At 41.7% G+C, this 23,345-nt stretch overlaps 1 protein-coding gene across 8 annotated transcripts in view; it reads right to left on the reverse strand.

The window, feature by feature from the left end:
- Nucleotides 1-23,345, reverse strand: part of PAK3 (p21 (RAC1) activated kinase 3) — a 123,465-nt gene that overhangs the window by 83,550 nt on the left and 16,570 nt on the right. For 7 of the 8 annotated variants that reach the window (XM_081222431.1, XM_081222429.1, XM_081222427.1 and 4 more), the window contains one exon: nucleotides 13,705-13,906. In XM_081222431.1, the coding sequence (XP_081078557.1) occupies nucleotides 13,705-13,879 (175 nt within the window). In that variant the 5' untranslated portion in view covers nucleotides 13,880-13,906. Of the gene's footprint in view, nucleotides 1-13,704; nucleotides 13,907-14,465; nucleotides 14,616-23,345 lie in introns of all 8 variants that reach the window. The other variant, XM_081222430.1, reaches the window with a different exon arrangement.

A 23,345-nucleotide genomic window follows, 5' to 3' on the forward strand; every position in this document is an offset into this window, starting at 1 on the left:
AATGACTTTTTAAAGCCCCATAGATGATGTGCAGACAGAATGGAGAACCACAGCCACCCCAGGCCTCTTCATTATCCAGAATGACCCTTTCTGTGAAATATTCTCTGAAATAACCCTGTTATCTCATTCTCTGGGTCCAGCCTCCCATCCTGCTAGCCTTCTCACTCTTTCATGACCTTATTCCTATTTTACTTGTTCTTTGATGTCAACAAAACCTCCAATCCCTGGATCCTTCCATGTTTAGCCAATTTCTCAGCTTCCTCCTTGCCTAGACTCTGTGGTCCATCATTTAAACTGCTCTTAAGCCAGTGCCCTGGAAACTATGCTCCTGTGACCCCCTCTTGCAATTCTCCCACAAAACCTTACCCTGACAGAATCCAACTGTGAAATATCCATTTCCATACGGAGGCTGGTAAAAGTTGTTGGGGGAAAAAGAATCACACAGCCATGCAGATTGGTGCTTACTATAAAGGTCACGGACAGAATTGGGTCATCAATGGCACTGAGCAGTACCCTTCTTGACCCTGGCCAACTTCCTTTCCCACTGCTCTTAGCGAATATTCTAGAATTTCACAACTTCGCTCAAACTTCTGCTTCATCCTCTCCTCCCTTACTTTCAGCGTAAGAAATTCCTTCTACTTCACTGAGAAAAACGGAGGCCATCAGGTTGGAACTCCTTTGACTTCACTTCCTGTCCCGCTCCTATGAATTTATCTCCATCAGTAACATCTCCCTTCACATCTTACCGGAAACAGTGTCCTCTCCTTCTACCTGAGGTTTAGGCCCCCACTGGTGCTCTAGATCACTGTCCCTCTCACTTCTCCAGGGGTCTCACTCCATCAATTACCCCCTATTTATTCTTATATCTTCAATCTCTCCCCTCTCTACTAACGCTTTCTATTTGGCTTCAAAAAAACATGCTGAGATTTCTTTAGTCCTTAAAACTTGAAACCTCCTGCCACCACACAGCTTTCTTTAGTTGTTATAGTCTCTCGAACTTTCCTTCTCTAGCTTAAACTTCTTGAAAAGGCAATCTAGATTTCCTTAACCCTCACTCTACAAACCACGGCAATGAGTCTCTGAGGTCCCAAATTGATCTCCTCCCTGAAGACGGCCATTTTCCAGTCCTTACAACCATTGACCTCTCAGTCAAAACTGACATTGCTGACCATGAACTTCATGAAACTAACTTCTCCCCACCATCTTTCACACAATTCTTTCCTGGAGTCTATTCCTACATTTCTGGGTCTTTTGTAGACAATTTAAATAGTATTCCCCAGGAGCTGTCCTAGGTCCTCATCTCTTCTCATCAACACACCTCTCCCTTTGGTCACCTCATCTACTTGTATGGTTTCAATCACTATCTACTTCCGTGAGTCCCCAGATGGATCCCCAGCCCTGACCTCTCTGCTGTCCCCTGACTGAACACCTCTATTTGGATGCCTCACAGGCCCCTCACTCGAAATATTTTCAAAAGAAAGTGAATTCTCTACTGCCTTTCCCCATGTAAAATAAGAAACTACAATTCCTCTTGTGTTCCCTACCTCACCCTCCTCTAGTTTCTCTTGTCACCATCTGATCAGTTGCCTAGTTCTATTAATTCTTCCTTGTAAATGTTCCCTCTGCGTTGCCCTCTTTTATTCTTACAACACTGGCCCTTAGGCCAGGCCACTGTCATTTCTCACCTACCTGACTCCCACAGCCTGACTTGTCTTCTTTCATCGCCCACCACCCCACCCACATTCATTCTTCTCCTGTGGCTAGAGTGATACCGTGAAACACAAATCTGATATTATTTCCCTGCTTCAATGTTTCCGTATCGCCTTCAGAATCATATTCAAAGCGCTTAGCATGGCACATATAAGCCCTCCAGAACCCGATCCCCAATTCCTTCCACAGCTCTGTCTTCCATGCCTCTTCCACCAGCACTCTATGCACTAGCTATGCTGAACTACCTGTAATGACAGTCATAGAACCTCAACTAATAGTGTGTCATGCCTACTGCCTTCATAATGCTGCTCCTTGTTTCTGGGATGCCACCCAACTCTTATTAGCTGGCTCTATTCCTTCATTAAGACTCACCTCAGTTGAGTAGTCACCTCCTCCAGGAAGCCTTCCCTAACTGCTCCCTTCCCTCAGTCTTCAATAGACACCCCATCTCAGTGCTCACTTCTCTACTGCACTTACCACGCTGATCTCTACTCATTGACTGACTTGTCTGCATCCCTCACTAGGCCATCAGTTCCTTAAAGGCAGGAACTGGGACTTATTCACCTCTGTACCCCAACATCTATCTAGCATAGTACTTGATTCAATAGATATTTAATGAATAAGCAAATGAACAAATGAATGGATGAATGAATGACCTTCATTATATGAAATGAGACCCAATATATGGAAACAGGTCATGTCTATTTGCCATTATGTGTTCATGGATGAGGAGACATTGATCCAGGTTCCCCAAGAAGGCTGGGGGGTGGGAGCGTATGTTTTAGAGTAGTTGTTATAGTTGCAGTTGGTGGTGATGGCATTGTTGCTGTTTTCCCCGCACTAGGGATGCCTCTGTACTCATTCAGGTACACCTCTTGCCTGGTGCCACTTTGGGGCCAAAAGCATATAATGGCAACACAGTTGTGCAGGGTTCGAGGTACAGCAAAGCAACCAATTCTCCCCTGGATGAAATCCCAGGATGGTGCTATGCTTGCCTTCTGAAAGCTTTTTAGAAATCTGTCACCTGAGTCTTCCTTGTTGTAGGAGTTCCACTTGTCATCTTCCCCTAAAATTCCTTGAAGTTTTGTTGGGCCTTCTCATTGGATGTCATGTTCAGAATTATTTTTTAGAACACTTTCTAGCTCCTTCAAAACAGAGCATGCAGGAGAAGAAAAAGAATAACAGGGGACAGACATAGAGAAATGCTTTCCTACATAAATTTAGCCTAAAAGAACAGAACAATAATTATTTTTAAAAAAGCAATGGAAAGCACACAAAGTTACGGTGTACGGCGTAATAAAAAAAAGTGACATTGAAAGCCATATAAATACAGAAAAACAAAATATTATATAAAACATATTTTTAAAATGCAGAAACAACTTTTCCAAAGGAAAAAGCACTTAGGCTGGCTAGTTCTAAACAGCAAGCATTTCACAGCCCTGGCTCTGAGGAACAACTCTCTCTTGCTACTGCCCCAGCTTCCTTTTCCTCTGAACCAGTCAGTAGGTCTGTTAACCAGTATACATGGATCAGTGTAGTGACAGATTGTAGTGTGTGACTCATTAGGAACTAAAGTAATATTCTAAATTTGTGATCTCATTGGGGAAATAAGCTTAGCAAACAAGAAGCAACAACTGATACTACCAGACCAATGAAAATTCGGTGCTAAATTGGGAAAAATAGAGTATAAATGCTGTAGCATGTCAAAATAAAAGAAGATCAGAAAACTGTGGCGGAGAGTGAGGGCTTACTGGAGAGGAGGTAGGATTTGGGAGATGGGTCTTAAAGAATGGGTAGGCAGGAAAGGTAAGCCATCACAAGCAGGAAAATCGGGAGAGGCAAAGCTTGGACGTTGAAATGTATACGGCACATTGACGAAGCGAGAAGACAGAAGGGTAAATGGTAGGGTGTAGTCTTGAAAATCAGGAAGAAAGATGAAATTAGAGATAGTGATAACGAATATGCTGGGAAAGGCTTTGAGCAGGTGGATGATATGATAGAAAAGGCGTCTTCTGGAAGACAAGCCACATAGCTTTGTGCTGCTAGGGACACGTGGGATGGTAGGGGCAGGCTTCAAAATGGTTGCTGTTTCACACAGACTGAGGAAGAAAATGAATGGTGGGGATGGAATGGGAGGACCTATCTGTTGCCTCGTAGATCACCTACCGGGCATTTCCTGCATAAACTGTGTGTCTGATTTCTGCACCTAGACTGAAAATTACCTGAGGACAGGGAATCTTATCGTATATGTAGTATTTCCCGTCCCACGAGACACAGTGCAGAGCTAGGCACATAAAAAGCAGGCACAAGTCTTTTCTGAGTAAAGCATATAAGTGAACTACAAAAGATGCTCCAGGTAAGCCGACATTAACATCCAATTCTGTTCTATCTCATTTTTAAACTGAGATAGCTAATAAACTAGATCTGGGCTCAAAGTCCGCATGCAACTCAGATTTAGGCATTGGCTGGTTGCACATGTCTCTATCCTGTGATCTTCCAGAAAGTTCCTTTGAGACAAAGGAGGTCTAAAAAAACATTTTGCTAGGAGGCTCATACTGGAGTTGCTGGAGTTGGAGCTCTCCTAGGAGGGTCGCTTGTCCTACAACCCCTAGCTTGACACTAGAAGCCCTCCCTCCTCTCTCCGCTTTGTGGTGCTCCCCCTACCCAGGTGCAATCTGTACTCAGTGTTGTGTTCCTGAGGCCAAACAACTTGCGCCGACATGGGGTCATTTCTGGCAGGGGCAGTGAGGGTGTCAGGGTTAGAGATCCATCATACTAAAATACTTGTTTTTCACTTCAATATTCCTGGGCTTTGCTCTGGGAACGCCATGTTGGAAGGATACAGAAGTACTTTTAAAGGGCCATTCATCTCCTATGGGTGACAACCTTTACTTTTCCCAATAGACGACCCTTAGGGACTTGGTCACTCTTTAGCTGGGTGAGAGGCGCATTCAGTGGTTCGATAATTTCTCCAATTCACTAAGAGGCAATGCCTCACAAAGATCGTTTACAAAATGTTACCCTTGTGGTCTTTCAAGAATTAAAATGCCTTAGTGTCTACTTAACTACCAGGAAAGTAAATTAAGTACTGGAGTTGGTGTTTTTTAAGTTAAAAAATGCCATTTTGCTCCATCCTCTGCTTTGTGGGTCACTGAGCACACCGTTCCATAACTGCCTGCCTACCCAGCCCCCAGCCGGGAAAATGTCTGAGGTCTTATAATTCGGGTAAGACTAAGTATCCCGAAACAGTTCTTTCTACGGCAACAGCAGCCCTGCAGGTGGTGTCAAAAAGGCGAGTGCTCATTGTGAGGGCAACAGTTCCAGGGGGACTGACTTCTGCAAAGACAGTTCTAGTTTCTGGCACTTCTGCTCTATAAACAAATATCCTGTTTGAGGACATATTATGAGAGGGGACCCACAGGAATTCCTCGCCTCCTGAATTCAGGAAGTGCATATTTTCCCTTACAGAGGGGAGAGATTATCTAGTTTTCCTCTTTTTTTTTTTTGGTAGAAAGAATGACATTTTGTGGGCCTTCAAAATTTATTTTTCCCATTGGAAATACTTGAAATTACTACGTGGTAACTACAATGGAAAGTTAGGCATAAAAATAGATTTTATTCTTGGCTGTAAGAATTTAAAGAAATTGATAGTGCAAGGTTGGTAAAAGAGGTTCTACATAACAGATATATTTCTGCTTAAACCTAGGATCTTGGGCAAAATACATACCGATTCTGAGCAGAAAAGGAAACCGATGTTGAGTAAATGAGGAAAAGGGCCCAAATTCTTAAATACTGGATTATGAATGAACCTAAAGAGAGGGATGAGAGGTGACTCTTGTCTTCTATTTTAATATAGTTCTTTATTTTAATTATAACAATATCAGATATTACTTTTGTAATAGAAAAAGACTTTAAAGGCAAAAAAAAATAACACAGGAATCAGGGAAAAATATTTTAACTATTTTCTTTTTTTTACAAAGGCTGCTACTTTCTGCTAGCAAGTTAGGCCCTCAGGAGGAGTAACTTATAAAAAGGCATGACTACTGTTGTTAACTGCTGATTGAGAAAATGGGTTAGATTCACCTAAGTTTCACCTGCTTCCATCAAAATTCCATTTCTGCATATTCCATTGGCCAAAACCTATTTTCAAAACAAGTTAGGTGACTCTCATTTTATGGCAAGCGGTATAATAGTCAACCGCCACTGGACCAGGAGTTGGGGATCTACATTCTAGGCCAGACTTGCTTTGTAATTAGTAGTGGGGCAAGTTTGTGGAGGTCAGTTAACCTCTCTAAACTTCTGCCTTCCTCTGCAAAATGGATAAACCTTGCCCCCATCACAGGAGGTTTGAAGAAGGTGATTGATATGAAAGTACATTGAACGCTGTAACATCCCTACAACTACCATCCAAAACACATCATCTCACTAGGAATATACGTTATTAGCAGGGTGACTGTGTTTGCTGGAGAATTAAGTAATCTGTCACTTCTTAAACCCAGCACTTCCATGCTATGAATGATGTCCTTGCAAATATAACTACCAAGAAAGGAGATTAAACTGGGCTATCTTAAACATTCACTGCTCTTACGTCTTTCATTATATTAGCAAACGCCAGAAGTATATAGTTGGGAAGGCCCGTGGTGGAAGGTTCCTTCACCTGCCTTCAGGTAGAACCTGCTAAAGTCATGAGACACCCCCCCCCCCATAAAGAACCTATAAAATTTCACCCTTGGTAATTCATAATATTTAATCGGCATATCTGGAATTTCTTTATGGCTAGTTCCATTCCCTCTGGTGGAACAGTAAGCCCATTTCCTCCTGTCAGGTCTTCAGTGGCTATGAAAAACAATATATGCTCTCCATAAACCAGCAGCCTTTAATGTCTAGATAAAAACACAAAGTGGTACCCAATTCCGCAAGAGTAGCTACAAGCCCAATTCAGAGGTTGGGTGTTCCATGAGGATGATAGGGAAAAGGAAATGATGGTCCCATGTGAGCCCTTTTAGTGACTCCCACTCACATACAAGCAGACAGCCATCACCTTCAGTGGTATCATCTTCAAAAACTTTCAGCCAAAGTGATCATTCTGGCAAATTATTATGAACATGACTCTTACCTATCGTCTTCCAGGCAACACACACCGGTTCCAACTCTCATTTACACCCAATTCACACATGCAACAATTTCAATCGAAAATGTTGGAAAACAAAAGGCAAACATGAGGCCATGTCCTCAACTGGACACTTCTGATCATGTGGGTAATGATATAGGGCAAAAATAAGTTTGAAAGGGGTGGAGGAAGGCCTCATTTGTTTTGAGGAAAGCAACTTCATATCCCTTAGCTGGTGTCAAATTCACTCTCTTTGCAACCCTTCCTCTTCCTGTTTGATACATCTCTTTTCTGTCTTCCTCTCTTCTCATCCACTTCCTGTACCTTCTCCATCTCCTAATCTCCCTCTCATACACTACTTCCTCTCTCAATTGATTTCTCCCCGTTGCTTCTCTCCTTTCATCTATTTATCTCCCAATCCCACATTCCGTACTTTTCTTGAATTTGTCTGCTGGTTCTACTGGGCCACCATATTTGTGCCCAGTTTCCCTGTTTACGGGCCTTGAAGTAGAAGCACAGGTCCTAGTAGACAGAGTGCATCCTTACCCCACCTTCTTCCCATTTCAAACACAGAGGACTTCTAGGAGTAAAGGAGTAGTGCAGGAGGCTCTTCTCCGGGGCAGAGCACTGACCATGGAGGACAAGCAAGATGCCATGCCCTTTCGTTCCCCAAAGGGCAAGGCAGTGACCTCCAAGGAGCACTCTTTGCTGAGCTGTATGGTCTACATTCGAAGAACCAAGAGGAACGTAAACACCATTCAGGATGTAGTCGTCTCTGACATCTGACTTTCTGCTAACAGAACCCTCAATTAATTGAGACTCCCACTCATAGTTAGTGCAAGGAAAATAACCTTGAGCTACTGAAAGATCCCAAAGGGTCTTCAGCATCACCGAAGAAAGACTGCATACTGTTCGGTCTAGTTATCACACTAAGTATTTTTTATTGTGCATTAATTAGATGAAAGTTAATAACGTGTATTGACCAAAACATTTGAGTAACAAGACCATAAAGGATAACTGAGTCTTCTTTAATATAATTGTTGCACAGTAATGTTTCCTGCTGTGTAGTGTATATAGAAGATAACATACTCTAGGCATTATCACAATAATGTGTATGCAATACAATAACAAAACTATACGGCACTTTAAGAACTTTTTCTTCAGTAAAATTTAAAAAAGAACTTTTTCACATATATGAACACACTCAATTTAGAACCTCAACCTTCTAAAGTAAGCAATACGTAAGCCAATAAAGTACACATACCAAATGAGAATCTAACCCATCAAACACCCAAATCAAATGTTAGCACATCTCTCTTGTCAAGAATATTTTCTTGCCATCATTTCTTTCCAAAAAGACATGAAAAAACGTTTTCTTTCTTTCTCAGTGGCAATAAAAAGTCCCCTCTTCTGAAATTCAGAGATGTTTCAAAGTGCACTGCCATCTTCTTAAGGAAAAATGAAAGCCACTGCTGGCTTTTGGATGCTAGGAACATAGTTTACCACCTATCCCTTTGTCTTGTTGCAAGGCAGTGTGATAGAGTAGCACAAGCATAGGTATTGGAATCAGAGACACCTGGGAGATTTCTGGCGTCTATCATTTGCTATGTGACCCTATAGGCTGTCTACTTAAACGCTTTGAGCTTAAATGGCCTCATCTGTAAAAAGAGGTTAATACAGAGTAGTTGTAAGGCTGTAAAGACTCAATACACATAAAGTGCCCGTCACACAGCTTGGCACGTAGGAACTAATCAGTAAATGACAGATCACTTCCTATTTGTCTTGATTTGATTTATCCAACTATCCCCTTGTATGCCTCCAGGAAGGGGGGCCTTCACTTCCATTTGCAGGCTCACCAGCTCCCAAATCTCTCGATTTCCCACAAACAAAATGCACATGAACTGTGCTCACTAAAGACACAGCCCTTCATACAGCATTGCATGCCCCCTGAAGCACACCTAATGCTCTAGTACAGCACAAGACACAAGACGCATAAGCACGCTTCAGAAGACACAGATGTCACATAGGACACGTCACCTCCAAAGGCAGCCTCACCTGCTTCTTTCCCACATGTTCTTCCAAGCTTCCAGTCCTTAACATTATTTTTAGAGGTACTACGCCATTTTCAGAGTCCTGGCTGATTCATTTGCCTCATTGCCTTTGCCTTATTGTTTTATTTATTCATGTATTTTTTCATGTATTTATTTACCCATCCATGTATTTATCCCCCACCTTGTTCCAAAATAGATATAAGACGCCTTCAAGAATACACAAAATACAGTATGATAGCAGCAGAAATTCAAAGTCGATATAATGAAAGGAAAAAACAAATAGAACAAAGATAGGCACATAAAACGGAGCCTGGGAGAAAGCTATACAAAGTGCATACATACCATAGAGGCCCATTACAAGCGCTAGGCAGGGGCCATACATCTGGCTCCACGCTTTCTAGTAGCCAACAAAAGAGAAACCTGATCAGTCTCACACTTCACAGGGTCCATAAAGGAACATCAAACCACTTGTTCAGGATGTCCTTTTCCTGGTCTAAATTCTGAGAACTTTTGTAAGGTGAAGCATCATAATTTCGTGGCAAACTGTCCCTCTTACTTTGCTCTAACACCAAGATTCAGCCTCTGGAAAGGCCTCCAACAAAGACAGGTCCTCAATCTGGAAATTACTTTTACTACTTGTTTTTCTTCTACCTGTCTCTTGAAGTTCCATTTGGTCAATGAAATGTAGCTATTAAAGAGACCCCTTAAAACAAACAAAAACCTCTGCTGTCACCAAAGCAAGCATTTTCATTTAACTAAGGAAATAGACAATGTGACATTATTTAGGACAAAAATTTGGATAGGATCCCAAATAATGAACAAAATAAATGGTTAAGTAAACCATGATGCTACTACACGATGAAATGTTATATACCATCAAAAATTATATGTATGAAAGCTTTTTTAAAATATAGGGAAGTGTTCGTGATAAAATGTTGAGTGAAAAAGCAGGATATAAAACTGCATACGTTATGATTTTAACTATATAAAAAAGTATATGTATATATAGCCATTTTAAAAAGTCTGGAAAATCAAGCCACTAAAATATTAACATTGTTTCTGAGATTTGTGAATATGGGTGATTTCTACTGTTTCTATATTCTTGTCTTTATTTTCCAAGTTTTTATCATTGATGAACAATTTCTCTATGATGAGAAGAAGAACTGGGTGGAAAAACACCAACCCAGTTAGTTATCTTTGGCTTGTGAAATTATGGGTGATTTTAACTTTCCTTTTAAAATTTCCTGTAACTGACATATAAATTCTAGTTAGGGACAAAGTTACTTAAAATAGAAAAATGAATTCTAAAACCTAGTTTTTTAGTTGTTTGTTTGTAAGTTCCAGAATGATACAGATGTAATAACACCTCACAATTATTTAGCACTTTTAAAATTTCACTTTTAATAGCACTCTGACATTTAGAATTACATTTGATTATCAAAAATATTTTGCTAGGGAGGCCAGGTCTTATTATTTTCATTTAACAGGTGATGAAACTGAGGATCCAAAAAACTAAGTGATTAGCACAAAGTCACAATAATCAGTGGCAGAGCTGGACTTGAAAGCAGGTCTCCAGAACCCAAGTCCAGTGCTCTTTCCATTCATTCAAGACTGACTGTGGTATAATCCAAGTAATCACCAAGAGGTAGAAACACAGAAATAGTAACCCCTCCTTACCTATGAAGATCAAGTTCCTGAATGACCCCCCCACCTAGGTAGGAGAGTTCAGCTGAGGAAATTATAATTTTAGAAGGTGAAATAAAGGGCAGGGGAACTGAGGTCACGTAAACTTTTGAACGCCCTCATAAATTCTTTTTGCACAGTAAAACAATAACAGTACATTACATAAAAAGAATAATGAGAGTTTACATAGCTTAAATTAGTAAAAGTGATAGGCTCTGTATAGTTTCCGTTTAGATCTTGAGATGGTTTCCAGAGGTGATGAGGACGTACCACTCATTATGGCAGTGGAAAATGGGGGTGACAGTGAAGCAATGAACAGAGGTGGACTGCTAGTCCAAATCATGGATCTTCATGCTCTCAGAGTCTTCATCAAAGTCCAGTCCTGAGATTATAACAACTTGTTTGGGGCTTTAGCCCTACCAAGCAAGTGAAGTTAAGTGACATGACTTAATGACTTTGGCTCTTCTGAAGATGCTGTCTTCTCAAGTCTCTTCTGAAGACAGCTTAGCCCTTCTGTATAGAGAGCTCAAATTAAACCATTTAAGTTTGTTTTGAAGGCAGCTTATCCGCTGTCTGACACAGATACCTAAATGGCACGACTCAATGATTTAGGCTCCTCTGAGGTTGCTTTCTTCCGAACATGGTGTTGTAGAAAGACTCCACCTCTTTATAGAGTTCAGTTAAATCATTCAAGCTTTGTACAAAGGCAGTTTATCAGCTGTCCAGCAATGGTATTAAATGGCACCATCTGATGATTTAAGTTCTGCCGAAGATGGTTTCTATCCAATGTGATTTCTTTTGGAAGGCGTGATAGCACCTCTTTACTGAATTCTGCCAAATCACTCAAGCTTTGAACACGTAAGATTTGACAGGTAAAGGTACCCATTTTTTCATTACTTTCTTGGGGAGGATTTAATCTTGTTCTTAACATTTTTCTCCTGTTGCTTATAATTGTATTTGTCTGCAGTGCCATAGCTTCCTAATTATCTTTATCATAACTTATGATAATCACCTTTGCAGCCCCAGGAGCTTCCTGAGTCATCCTCCAGCCCAGCACATCACGTGAATCAGCATCAACCAGTTCAGATTCAACTTCAGCCAATGACTGCTCCTGTGCCAAATGTTCACCCTCACCTACAGGTTCTGTTTCATCCAAAGACTTTTTGTCTTCAGAAGGAATCACTGAAAGATATTTCACCATCTCTAGCCAAATCTTCTCCCAGATCACATTAATGACAGGCTCTGTTAAACTATCTAATGCCTATTTTATGAAGAATACAGCATTGGTGATGGTGTAGGAATCCCATGCGCTAGGATCTTCAGACAGAGGAATCTTTGTGAGATTCTGAATAACAAAGTTATACATTAGTTTGGCCTAAGTCTTCCTGAATGGCTGGATCAAACACCGACCTAAGGGCTCCAGGACCTGAAACAAGCAACTGGTCCTAAAGACAACCTTAACATCAGGATGCACATTGGCAAATGCATCTGCGGCACCAAAAGGACAGTGAAGAATCAGTAGGGCTTTGAATTCAAGACTTTTTTCTTGTAAGTAGTCTTGAGCTTCCACAAGAAAGCACTGTTCAAACAATCCCTAAGGAGAGAGGGAGTCATCCAGGCTTTTCTCTTTGCATGCCAGTATACTGGCAACTTAGCTCGGATTTTCCTCTGAGAAGACATGGGCCTAGTTTTCTGTAGAGTGGTAATGGTTTCACTATGAGGTCACCTGAAGTATTAGCACAAAACAGAAACATCAGCCTCTCTGTTTTGGCTGACCTCATGTCAGCATCAGTTGGCTCGTGTTCTTCAAAAGGGCAAATGGGATTGTTCAAGGGCTTCCAAAGCATGGTGGTCTCGACAGCACCAAAGACTCGTGCAGGCACATAATCCCCCTCTTCAGTCGCTTTCTACAGTTGTGGCAGATACAACACAGGAGCTGCAGGATCAGGTGACTTGGTCTCCGGGTCATGGTGCACCATACATTTGTCAAACCATCCCTTGCTCCTGGCAATACTTTTTCTCGGGACCCACTTCGGTGTCTGAAAACATGTCTTTGAAAATTCTTCTTGCATGATGGCAGGTCCCTTGCATGGAAAGTGTTTTCTTATTTCTTTGCTTGTCTTCGATCCAGGGTTTAACATCATTTCCGTCTTTTCCATCCTTGGGTCACGAGGGATAAAGCAACTCTTAAGTGACACAGGTCTACAAGAGGTGATACTGGCCCTAATAAGAGTTTCACCTTTCCTTACGGTACGAATTCTTTAATACCGTATAAACGACCTACAAAGCTATCTGTTTTACCTTTGAGAAGATCAAGAGTGCCCCTTTTCTCTTCAAGAGACACCACCCCTCTTACCCTTCAGCAACTTTCTCTGGTGCCGGAGTCCTTGTACTTGGCTTTACTCTCTTCCGCCGCAATAGTCACGTTTATAGAAGCCATGTTTAAGCTTTATGCTAATTAGTGCAACCTGACAATTACTTACTAGAGATTTTATATCTCCCAATGTTACAAAGTGTCAGCGTATGACATTTAAGGACCAAATGGTATTATGAACAACACAAGGATAAATGATAGTATATTGTTGGGATACTCGGTGCAAAAAGGGCTGATTGTGTAGGGGATGACTGGCAGAAGAATGGGAGAGGAAACAAATGGCTCAGAAGTTTCTTCCCACCTTGTGATATAGTCAGAGAGACAATAATGGGGCACTTGGACTGACTTCCGTATACTCAATTCGAAATTTTCATGGTTGTCAAAAAGGTATACAGAAGTAAATCCACGTATACTCAAATTCCCAATAAGGGCAACTTGCAGTTAGGAAGGGATTACTATAAATTCTCCTTTAAGTTATCAGAAAGAAAGTCACTACTCATATATTTAAGACAGCACTGTTGCTATGATTTCCCTGGGCTTACCACTATGAATTCAAGGCTATGGGAAAGGCAAACACAGCATCAGTGTATTTTTTGTAAACCCACAGTAAGTCAATCAAACATTATCCTCTGACAAAATACAACCTCTGAAGGTGTAGCTGTAAAGGTCAGGCAGGCCCTGAACAGCCCACGCTCAAGACATGACTACTCGAGAAAGAAAGTGACAATGAAAGAATAAACTAGCCCCTTTTCAATGCCCGGTCACTGATACTTTACTTTTATCCCCTCCTCCTGGGAAGATAGAGCGAAGCCTGGCTTTCTTATTCTTCTCTTCAGGGGCCATGGGAAGTGGTTTGGAGCTGTGGTTGAGCGCCGAAGAATCCCGGTTGTTACTATTCATCCTCAGTGGGGGAGCTGGGGGTTTCTCTTCATTATCCAGACCGTCAGACATTTTCAGTTACAACTGATGGCACAGCTCCTAAAGAAGAGGAGGAGAACACAGGAGTTAAGGGAGGTTTAAAAGACAACCTGGTAAATACGGGGAGTCTAACATCTTAGAAACAAAAGCATTCGTCTCATGTCATCTCGGGTTTGGCACTGACCATTTTGAAGGGTTTCTTTTCTAGAGGGAAGGGAGCTGCCTGCCTAAAGCCCAACGATGCAATTTCCCAAAGAGGAAAGCGAAGGCAATAATGAATGGCTTTTCAATATGTAGACACAAACACCTAAGGTCCCTTCCTTTTCCCCCAGTGACGCTCTATTTTCTGCTGTCCACTCAGTCTTTTAATGAACAATTTCCAATCTTTCTTCTTTAAAAAATTCTATCCTCATGATCATCGTGGTCAGGTAGCACAACTTCCTTGGAGTCTGGAATTGACGTAGGCCTGGCTGTTGATACTTAATGGCCCACAACAGTCATCTGTTAGTTGCTTTGACATTGGGATGCCTTTGGCGTCTGATTCTTACCTGTGTGCACCTGATTAACAAAACACACCCTACTGTTTTATGAGAAAGAACTGAGAAACAATCTAGTAAGCCTGGTAGTTTCAGCAGAGCTGGGGTGGACTGCTAGGGGAAGAAATGCCCCATCTTCAAGGAGCAGGTAGAAGATAAAGCAGAGGAGTTCCAAGGAGAGGACTGCTTCGTGAGGAGACACCATAACCTTCCTCCTTGTCATATTTTATGTCCTGGAACAGGGAACAAGGGAGTTGACAGGGGTAACAGGGTGGTAAGAACCAGTCTCGTTTTAACCACTTATCTGCTCTTAATTTCATTCTTCTTTAGTGTCTTGTGCTGAGGGTTCAGTACATTCAGGTTTCATCCCACTGGAGGGTAAAGTGAACTAGAAAAGCACAAACTCCACAGGGAAATGTTTCTGCTTCCAGCTGTCTTCCCATTCTCATTCAAGTCCTTGCATTAGGGCCCTGACACTTCCCATGCATGTCAGGCATGAAGAGTACCTTCCAGGGGAGACAGGGCAGGGGAGGGAGGGATGGAGTGGGAGTTGTTGGGGATTAGCAGATGCCAACCATTATACATGGAGTGGATAAACAACAAGGTCCTACTGTAGAGCACAGGGAGCTATATTCAATATCCTGGGATAACCCATCATGGAAAAGAGTACGAAAGAGAATGTATATATATGTATCACTGAATCACTCTGCTGTACAGCAGAGATGAACACATTGTGTAAATCAACTATACTTCAATATAAAAAAAAAGAGTACCTTGCAAGTGAATCTCCAGTTCGAATACAAGGAAAATCAAATCCCACTGCAACAAAATCTCTGTAATTTCATCAAGTATTAACCAGCACTAGTTTAGGAGTGTATGAGCTCCCCATACACAACTTGGCATATCACTTTATTCCAATAACATTTACTATTAACCAACCTAAGTACAACAACAACAAAAACAGGGGTCTCCTCATTACCTGCTACAATGAGAAATAATCTACCATAGCTCTTTTCAGCCCTTCAGTGGTTACAATGTGTTTATTACTTTCAGTAATGAATTCTAAGTTACATTATGTTATGTGGAAATTTTTACTGTTTTAAATTTTCTCAAATATATAGAGCCTGTATGTATTCAAAAATAGCTGAGTATCAATTAATAGTTTCTCCGTCTGCACAGGTGACTGCCAACTAACAATGATTGGTTTGACCTTGGTTTGGACAAGAGATCTCTCTTTTCCTTTGCCTAAGTGTCATGCCTTGCATTATCCTAATGAATTAAGACCAAATCTGTATTTTTTTTTTCAGGAATCATGACAGTGAAAATATCAGTAGTAAATGTTTTGTCACCACCAGCTTGACTAAGTCTCATATTTTCCTATACGGGTGAAACTAGAGCACAAGGTAAAATGAAAACCTAACTGTGGTGTCAAGGATCAATTATATTCATAGATACTGCTGGTAAATATATGAAATCAGTGCTAAAGGGTCTACATTCCCTTTCACATCTTGATTTTGGTCCTTCTAAATTCATTCTTTCTCCAGAAGAAAAGTGAGTTTAAGACTGACTTCACCAGTGGTATCCTGTATCAGATGGGTTCATGGTTTCAATTTAGTCACTAAAAAGAATTTGCCACCAGAATAAAAGCACTGTTTTTTTCTCTGTGTGTGCTTTGTCTGCTTTACTTTTCTGGCTTCAAAAATAATGCCCGAATATGTGGTGATTATTAACTAAAGCTCAATATACAGAATCTAAGTTGGTAAAAATAATGAAGTTTGAAGGTTATTGCAAAAGAACTGAGGATTCTAGGTAATACCTAGAAAATAGTGAAAACTGTGTCTCACAGGGAGAGAAAGCCACCGCATTCTGGATGATACCTATTTTCTGAGGACATGTTAGTTAAGTTGAGATGACAGAAGTCAGAGAAACATACATACCCTCTTTAACATGATATACAAAGTTGACCTTACACAATAAGGCAAGTAGGAGTCTGAGCCAGTCAGGGTTCTAGTGCACCTACGTAATCCAAAATACTAGGCTCCATTGTTCTGGATAATTAGGTGTGGGTAACAATGGCCTTTCTTGTTCCTAAATATTCTCTCTGGGTAGAGACTCAAAAGGTAGATGCCCTGTTTCTTTTCAGGTCGGGAAAAAAGGGCCACTTGGGATATAAAATTCACACTATACTCTCCTATAGTAGACTAGAAATCCCTGCCCAAAATTTGGATACCACACATTTGCTGTGGTCCATATCACAGGCATTCTGCAAGGGACCCAGCTTAGATGGCACACCTTTCAACTGCCCAGCAAACTGGAATTGGTTTAATTCCATTCAACTTATCAGGGGTTGTAAGAGGGGCTGGAATAAACCTCTTTTACAGAGATGTTACTGAAATGGAAGAATCTTTATCTACTTCCACAATAGGAACATGAAGCAAATAATCACTCCGTTTACCTAGACATTTCAGATTTGGTTTTGCTCAAATCATCCTGATATTACGTCAGTTCTTCATGACTCTTTACAAGGCACAACTTCATCTTCTTCTCACGATTCCAGATAATTCTGAGTTGGTGACAAAGGAATAGGGCTGGAGACTCTTGTTATCTCTAACTCACCTTCAAAGCAAGTGCTTCAAAGCACACTTTTAGGTGACCCATGGAGAAAGGGTAGGGCCCTGTAAGGAAGCCTTGCTGTCAATGTGTTTGCTTCCCAAGTGGGAGGTGTCTCCGACTATTCCACAAATGTAGGAGGAAAAGGGGGATCCTATTCTGTTATGTTTGTAAACAATGCCGATTTACTAAGCCCCGTCCCTCCCCTGAGACAGCTTTCTACAAAGGATACTATTAATGGACTGCTGGTTCAATCTGCCTATGAGGTCATTATTTCCAAGATCTTGAAAGAGACTATTTTGTTTGGGGCGGCTGTAGGCTCTATTTCAAGAATTGTACAAAAGTGCCATTATTCTCCAGGAACCCAATCGAAAAACTGTTGATCTTTAAAGTTTAACTGTTGTTGTTCGCTTCTGCAACACAGCAGAAACTTGCAAGTGCAGGTCACGCTGGATCCAGCCACAGGCCATTTCATTTCACTTTTAGAATGTGGCTCTTAGCATTGTGGAGGAATCTGAATGGACAACCAGCAACAGTTTGTTCACAAATTGCTTTCAGACTTGGCTACTAGGTTTTTCAGAGAGAATTCAAATGGCTTTTGTGGACAGTGTATTTTTTGTCCAGCCCTTGGGACTGAATGTGGCTTACTGATGCTCTGTAATTACAGTTGAAATTCATCAGCAGTAAGAAATGAGCCTCTTGTCTCATGATAACCAAGAAGCCAGAACATCCCTCTTTCAGAGTACTAAGAAAGATTAATCCTCTATTTCCTTCCCTCCTTATCTCCCTTTTCTCTCGCTCTCTTCTCTACTCCCCACTCCCACCCGCCAAGTGCAAGGGCAGGCATGCACACACAGGTGCATACACACACACACACACACCCTTCACTGAGTTGCCTTTTGACACAGAGATTTGCTGCAAAGTACTTCAGAGGAAAACTTTTATCAAGATGCATGGCAACTTTAGATGAAATGATTAGGGATTATAAATAATTGTCATTATTCTCTCATTCTTCCAAAATGCATTCTCTTAATGTGGTGACAAACTAAACCCTCAGAGAATATTCAGTAGGTTACAAAAGAGGGGCTTCCCTGGTGGCGCAGTGGTTGGGAGTCCGCCTGCCGATGCAGGGGACACGGGTTCGTGCCCCGGTCTGGGAGGATCCCACATGCCGCGGAGCAGCTGGGCCCATGGGCCATGGCCGCTGAGCCTGCGCGTCCGGAGCCTGTGCTCCGCAACGGGAGAGGCCGCAATGGTGAGAGGCCCACGTACCACAAACAAACAAACAAACAAACAAAAGAAAGCCGCCAGCCTGCATGTTCTAGGAGTCAAGGGGAAAGACAGGTGCTCAAGTATACTCTAGCTAATGTGGCCAAAATTCATACCATGGCATATGTGTTGAATTGGATACAGTCAAAAATGCCAATTGTGCCCATTTGCCACAGATGCTCCAGCCAGGTGTGTGAAGGGTGAGACTCCAGAAATACCGGCCCTACAACTTGCAAAGATCATCTATTAAGCCATTAGCAACTGCACTAAATATTTTCATCCAATCTGGTGCCATCAGAGACAACCCATATGTCTGTATTATTCTGTCTGCTTTCAAAAATCTAAATAGCTGTTTATTTGCATATTTTCCCAATGAGAGACAAACTAATAATGGCCTCCTTTCAAAAACAAAAGCCCAGGCCGGCAGATGCACAGCCATGGCCTAATAAACCCAGAGGTAAAGCTCCCAAACCACCAACCACACAAGGCCATTACTATAAATTGGTGAGCACATCAGTATTGCTTATATCCCTGTCATATCAAACTAGAGGATCTAACACAGGAATGAGATGTAGCCCAGGGGAAATTTCCAGGGTGAACTTCCTAATGTTTCTGAGATACCTACATAAAGAATAGGGTTGGCTGCAAGACACCTAGAGCTGATGAGATGACAGCTAAACTGACAGGAGCACACATGAAATAAGACTGATTTTAGGATCTCAAAAATGTAGTAAACAAGTCAAAGAACTCTCACTATGTTTAGACATTAACAGAACATGAGAGCATTTCAAATTTCTAGAATTGGGTAAATCTTTATAACAAGAATTAGCTCTATAGATCAAGAAAAAGTGGACTTTAAATGACAGCTTCCAGACTTGGAGGTATTAAGTAAACATAGATTTAAAGTCAGCCAATGTCTCCTTAGACAATGATATCAACGCTGGACTGTTCTTCGTATTTCAGGATGAGGTTACTGCTTTTACTATAAGAATGATGTATACACTGAATTATACTTCGGTGGTGGGAAAAAGGATCCAAGAGTTACTTGCTGGCTCTTTCTTGGGCTCCCTTGTAAACAGAAGCAGACATTTTCAAGATGGCTAGCTGAGCTTCCCGGGATAAACTGTGATGGGGAAACAAATGATGCTTTGCTAACTATCCTATGCTGATACTAAACTCACTTTATCTTGGACACATTCTTAGCAACTGAACCAACCAGCCAGACACTTATGACTGACAGTGTAAGAAGATGTAGTGAACTGTTTTCAATTGCCAAAAAAGAAGAAAAAAAGAAAAAAGGAAAAAAATCATCTAGCCTTCTACAAAGGGGACAGTGTATTATCATTTGAAAGAATGTTTATACCTTGCTTTAGATTTTTACAGCAACTTGTATCTGAAGATTTCTAGCAACTTTTCAGACATTATTTCCCACAATATGCTAAGATGCCAAAGAAGAGAGAAAGGGCTCATTTTATAGGGAGGAGAAGGAGCCAGGTCTGGGTCCCTCAGCAGCCCTAAACCCACACTCCCATTCCCAGAAAAGGTGGACAAGAGCCCGACCCCTAACAACAGTCAGCCAGATGGGCCCAACTTAGCATTGCCACCATCTTGTCTCAAATTGCACATAGTCATGAAACATGCCATTCCCCTCACTAGATCATAAGCTCATTGAGGGTAAGAACCCCTCAGTCATAACCATAATTCTTTCAAACTGCCTAGTACAGTGCCTTGTTCCCAGGAGGCATTAAATACACATGTGAGGAAATGAAATGGAACTCTCTAAGTTCTATGCCTTTGTTGAAGCTCTGAGTAAGTTTTTCTTGGTGTTGAATAAGCCTATATGCCTACTCCAAGCAGGTCTGAGCTAAGAAGGTGTTTGGAAATTTTGGCACTAGTCTAACTGCCAAGCAACTGGGCATCGTGTAGACGCCAGCTACCGTTGGATTATCGACACCTCATTTTTAACTACATGACTTCATAATGTCCAGGAGCTTATTTGAGGTCTTGCCCTTATTTGAGCCGGACACCAACTTGTGAAGAAGGGAGCACCCTCCCCATTTTCCACATGAGAAATTAACAAGGCATAGAGGTTAAGCGACTTCCCCAGGGTCACAAAATAACTGAAAGAACTGAGACCAGAATCTCGAACTCTCCTCAATTCCCCTCCCATGACACCACTACAATATGGATCCAAGTAAACCCACAAACACACACACATTCTCTCTCTTCATATATGCACTTTCATCCTCCCCGAATATTCATATGACAGCTCTAGCTTTTTCATTTCAACCCACTTCAGGCTGGTACTTACCGACTTCAACTGCTTGTCTCATCCAAAGACCCAAGGCTAGGAGATTTACTGACAGAACTCCGAGAGGATTCGTTGGCTGGTAGGGCCAATTCTTAGATGGCCTTGTTTTGGGGCTTGTCTGTTCTGGGGCACTCACCAAGGGAACTCTGCTATCAGAGACAGGGGTGTGCTGTTTCAGAAAGCCTGGCCTGGGAGATACCATTACAGCGTGTAATGGAGGGAAGCCATTTCGAAGATCATTTGATCAGGAGTTGCTGAGCTACTTGTTAGGCAGATTTGCAAAAGCAGCCGGACAAGTAAGGGAGGCACTAGCTCTTTTTACAGCCGCCTCATTTCAATCTTAGATCCTGCAAAAGATAGCTCACTACTGACACACATACAAGGCATGGTCACACAGAATACATTCATGCTCTCTCTCACACACGCAAGCAAATGAGGTCGGTTCTGCTGTAGTCCTGTTCTCTGTGATGCGTGACTTCCACTGTTTGTAGCAGGAACTTCACAGTAATGAAATCCAATAAGCCAGCATATTATAGTTGCAAATTTCAATAATAGGCTGCAAATAAGGAAATCGATAGGTATACCCCAGCATCCAGACTTCATATACTGCATATATTATAGGGGGCAAATAGTTCCTATTCGAATGACTTCTTAAGCTTCTAAATGTATTGTGCATGCTGCAGGAGCTAATGCCAAGAAAATGCTAATAATCATCTGACCTGTGTTTATACTTGCAAACTGATGCATTATTACAGGCTTCAACTTTTCATTTCCAACACTGATGCTTCTAAGAAGAGAAAATAAGATGCATAAAGAACAGAGGTAGAAATTTTTGTAAGTGTTAAAGAAAATAAAAGATGCCTCAAATAAACGTGTGGAAAATAGAAAAGGGAAGCAAAACCTAGTAATAAAACATTTCCTAGTTCTCAAAAGAGAATGTAGTATCTTTGGAAGCAGTCAGATGGAAAAAATTAGATGCAGACTAGCAGCCCAAGTGAACAGGATATGGTAAACCAACATCTCGAGTCTCTGGGGTTCTAGCTGCTCGCTGTTACTATGCATGGGTGATAATTATACCCTTCCCTGATCCACTACGGCAAAAGAGCCACAAATGCCTTCAAACTCAAGCCTAAAAATTCAATTCCCAAAGTTGCTAGGGCTTCTTGTATACCAGAGAGATGTCTGGACATTGTTTTCGAACATGCGCCTTATGGCTTATGGTCTTAGGAACTTGCTCTATTCTCAGTGTTCTACACCCAAATCGGCCTTCTACAGGGAAGGTGCCCACTGAATATTTGAAGAGAAGAGTTACATGGGGCCAACTGAGATCTTAGCATTACCTATTTCTAAACTAGGAGTTTAGATCATTTTAGCAAAGCTCATATGCTACCCCCCTCCCTGCAAAAAAAAGACATCCTGCCAGAACTGGAGGTCAAAGAATTTGAGCTAGTGTAAAATGCAGCAACTCTTCTTCAAGCTTTTGCCCCTTAACCTAGGTTTACAAAAGAGCTGAGCATGTGTCTCAGCACCTTATTTGGGGGCTATGGTTAAGGAAGAGGAAATACTATCTATTAAAAACAAAGGGCTTTCCTCAAATGCTGAAGGAAGAACGGGACATGACCAGGCCCAATTTCCATCTATCCCACTTCACAAATGATAGGGGATAAACATCCAGCTGGCCATAGCCTTAGTTGCAGGAATTCCCCATCTCCTACCCCCAGCTCTTACTGCCACCAAAGAGGATTATTTTTGTCTTAAAAAAAAGACTGTCCATGGGTCTAAGAAAAGATCGTAACCCACCCAATGAAATTCCTCTAGAAACCAAAAGCCCGAAGGATGACCTCACAATCGAGCATGCTGGCTTCCCTGTGGCTTTCCTGTACCAGGTAAGTTCTTCACTTGCGAGCTGTCAGATCCACCGAGTAATTCATTCTCCTTGCTGCCCATTACTCAGCTGCCACTGTCCACTTCTATAAGATGTGGCTCATGACATGCAGCAGATCCCTCCTCCAGCACTCGATCAGCTATGCTGCCCCAGCGCACACACAAAGAGAAGGCTGCCAGGTACCTAAGTCTTTCTGGAGCCCAGAGAAGCCCCCAGGCTGAGAGCACAGGGCCCAGCCCTCACTTCAAAGGAAGGACGTGATAGCCCGGTAGGAAAATTGCAGATAAAGCAGAAGCAGGGTTTGTTGCAAGGAACTCGAGTCAGCAGGCCTGAGTTCCCAATGACTCCTGTGGAGGCGGGACTGTGGCCTAGAACACATCTTGACAAACATTTGGGGAAGAAAAAGGGAAGGAAAGTTGGGTGTTTATAATAAATATATATAACTCCCTTATAATTCTGTATCAAGCAATGGTCATCTCAGAGTGTTCGTTCTCCTTTAAGATTGAGCCTAGGGTAATTCCCTGGCGGTCCAGTGGTTAAGACTCTGTGCTCTCACTGCAGAGGGCCAGGGGTTCAATCCCTGGTCAGGGAACTAAGATCCTACAAGCCGTGCAGTGTGGCAAAAAAAAAAAAAAAAAAAAAAAAGAGATTGAGCCTAATACATTCGCTGCACTCACAATCATGGCAGCTTTGGTGGCCTTCTGCAGGTCTCTTAGACATGCCCTATACTCTTCTGGCCAGCTTAATTATGAGGGTCTATAGGTTACACAGCTGTATAAAGAGAGGAAAAGAGGAGATCTTAGGCCAGCCTAACATTGCTTTTTATAGGAAAAGAAACCAGTTACATGCCTTCTTCTTGTGGATTGTTGGCTGAGTTTCATTTCAAAG

The sequence above is a fragment of the Mesoplodon bidens genome, assembly GCF_964165515.1.
Source record: "Mesoplodon bidens genome assembly, chromosome: X".
NCBI classification, from domain to species: Eukaryota; Metazoa; Chordata; class Mammalia; order Artiodactyla; family Ziphiidae; genus Mesoplodon; species Mesoplodon bidens.